This window comes from Sphaeroforma arctica, assembly GCF_001186125.1.
Source record: "Sphaeroforma arctica JP610 unplaced genomic scaffold supercont1.310, whole genome shotgun sequence".
Lineage (NCBI taxonomy): Eukaryota > Ichthyosporea > Ichthyophonida > Sphaeroforma > Sphaeroforma arctica.
In genome coordinates, this window is record NW_014040248.1 from 47,439 (window position 1) to 50,404 (window position 2,966).

At 44.5% G+C, this 2,966-nt stretch overlaps 1 protein-coding gene across 1 annotated transcript; it reads left to right on the top strand.

Annotated features, from left to right (window-relative positions):
• Positions 1 to 470: 470 nt before the first annotated feature.
• Positions 471 to 1,299, top strand: SARC_05070 (hypothetical protein; the record flags this gene model as incomplete). The annotated part of the gene is made up of 1 exon (XM_014301076.1): positions 471 to 1,299. One exon carries the CDS (start codon positions 471 to 473, stop codon positions 1,149 to 1,151), a length of 681 nt encoding a protein of 226 aa, XP_014156551.1. The 3' UTR covers positions 1,152 to 1,299.
• Between the last annotated feature and the right edge of the window lie 1,667 nt (positions 1,300 to 2,966).

Below are 2,966 nucleotides of genomic sequence, written 5' to 3' on the forward strand. Positions count from 1 at the left end.
TTCCCACAACAACTTGCGTCAAATTATCGCTTCACACGCACAGCAAAATGCCAAAAACGGTAAAACAAAAAGCCGTGAACCGGTTTTAAGTTCCAGTCATTTCCAGTTTTTGAAATTCTGCTGGCCGGGCCTATGTTTTTTTAGCACCCTGAGTCCCTGACTGCATCTGACAAGCAAGAGTATTATATCTGTTTATTGTGGTGACGGTGACAGAGAGTCAGAGGCACAGGTCACAGAGTCACAGAATCACAGACTCTCACAGCATAGTGATTGATTTGCTTTTCAGCCTTTTCTATTTGTGGTCTGCGTCACCGCGATTTTATACCATCGGGGAAGACGAGGATAGCTCGATTCACACTTTCAGGCGAGAATTGAGATAAATAATAGCCACTGTTTTGTACATTTCATCATTCTATCCAGATTACAACCACATAAACGGGCATTGGTCGCGTGAACCCACAGCCAAAACTATGTTTAGCCTAGGTAAGAAATCGCCAACACCTGATAAGAAAGCATCTAAATCACCTACACCTGCCAAGAAAGCACCCAAGACACCAACAACTGCCAAGAAGGCACCCAAGACACCAACAACTGCCAAGAAAGTACCTAAGTCACCAACACCTCCCAAGAAAGCACCCAAATCACCAACTATCAGCGAGAAGGACTCGAGACGAAATGAACCTGCAAAATCACCTAGGGCGAACTTGAAAGTACCGAAAGCGACTACTGAGAAACCAAAGGAGGTCACTCCAATACAGGCGCGTCCTTCTGTCACCGGTCGCAGGGCAGTCACATTCAACCGACGGGTAGAGGTAGCAGACACCTTCCCACGTGCAATGTACAACCGAAGACCTGGAGATGAGACTGTCACCAGCTATGCAGCACTGAGCTTTGCAGCGAACGAGCTTCAAACGTTCAAGCGTACTGATATGCTTGTTGCCAACCGATGCCCGTGCGAGGTGGCTCAGTTGCAAAGACCCTTCAGGGAGATCAAGAACCGCGATGGTTACTACGTGAACAACTTCCACCAGGTCACATCATATAATGTGTGCTCCGGAGTGTGTGCATTCAAACAACCGAAGTTGAAGGCTACTCAGTCTGATCTGTCCTCGGTCTCGCCTATCACTAGTACCATGGTTGTTGTACTTTAAGACTACAACTTTAGGTGGCAATATAGACTGTAAATATCTGATATATATATACAATAATGTCAAGACCCGTCCAGCAAATATAGTTGGCGGCTAAATATAGAGTTAAGTGTGTTAATATATTATATAAGTATACATTTTAAAATAAAAGAGTTTAAATATCGAATCAATCTGCCTCTCCTCGACTTCATTCTGATGACATTCCCGTCTATTCTGACTAGGCTTTGATAAACCATTGTCTAACATGTATGTAAACGGTGTTCGGAGTACTAGATCGCCGTTTCTTTAATCGACGATATAGTTTAACCATTATTACACATCAGTTCAACGAAGTGGTGCTTTGGTCATGTAAAGATCCGCAAATATCGTGATAAGATTACCAATATCCTACATTTTAGGGTCTCAAAGCATAACAGTTTCATAAAAAGTACCATCGTAACTTGGCACGGTTGTTTTACGATGCTATATGTTTTAATCATCATGAATACACTGAGGTGTTCAGAGTGCACTGTACAGGGCACAAAGTCGATTAATTACTTGATAGCTATTCACCGTACTAAAAACAATTGTCGATTGAACCAGAAATCATGTACCTAGAGTGTGTAACCGTCATCAGCAACCTGCCGTAAGCTTCTTATATAATAAAGCAGTTTCATCTCGTGGATTAAAGCTGTGTTGTTACGGTCCACTTGATGTCTGAAGGTGAGCTGTATCCAACCGCGAGACCATTTTCGTCACGGTTTGATCGAGGCACAGTGATGTATTAACGGTGTAATCTTGCATGTCCTATATGATCTCGACCAGGATAATGAGAACCAATATGTATATAACTGTATGTTCATATCCGCATTTGGCTTCAATTCGTATTATTTACAAATTATAACAAACACTAATCGAAATCTGGACCCTTATCGAACCTTCAGACTCTTTGTGTGCACACATCTACCGCGGAAGCACCTTTGTGCTTTCGGAATGCGCACCGATTATGAAAACGTATGCGCATGCGCATCCATCCCAGCTCTAAGGATGTGTATCTGCGAAACCACAAACTTATCGTTCGCACACGCATGTTTGGTTGCAATCGACATGCTGGGTTGCCGATACAATCCAGTCATACGCCTCGCCAGAGAAGTATATACGAAACCCAACTCACTCCCTGGTAACTACGCGCCCTCTTATGTCACCTAACGCCTTTGCTCATTGAGACCAATAAACGTCCGGATTATGCAGATGGATGCCATCTGATGCGAATCCGAACCGCTTCCGTGTAGATGAAGGACCCCCCACACATGGCCAACTACCTTGCTTGTGCCAACGAGTGGTTGGTAGGTGCTACACACACTTGTTCTAGGCGTGACCAGACCGCCCGTGTTCTAGTTATGCTTGTTAGTGCATGTGAAATTCATACTCGTTCAGAGGTGCCATGGACATGTAGATGTGGATGTAGATGTAGATGTATAGTATCATGTAGATGTATCATATAGATGTACATGTACATGTATAGTATCAGGCCAGAAGGTGTGATTGGTGTGTCGACGGTCGGGCACACCGTCTACACAAACATTTCACGTTCAGCGATTAGAACTCCCTGCGGCTGTCGAGACACCCCCTATCCGCATACTTATCTATTTGCGAAGATAGTGTACTATTGTTATGTCACAGAATGTCATCCCGTTGCATAGATGACCCATAGAGTCCCCCCCCCAGTCGAGTGTGGCAGGTACTCATCCACTTGATTGACAACAGGTGTCTAGAATCCACTACGTTCATGTGGCAACAGGCGCTCAGGACCCGGTGCGCTAACTCGGCAGCACGTGC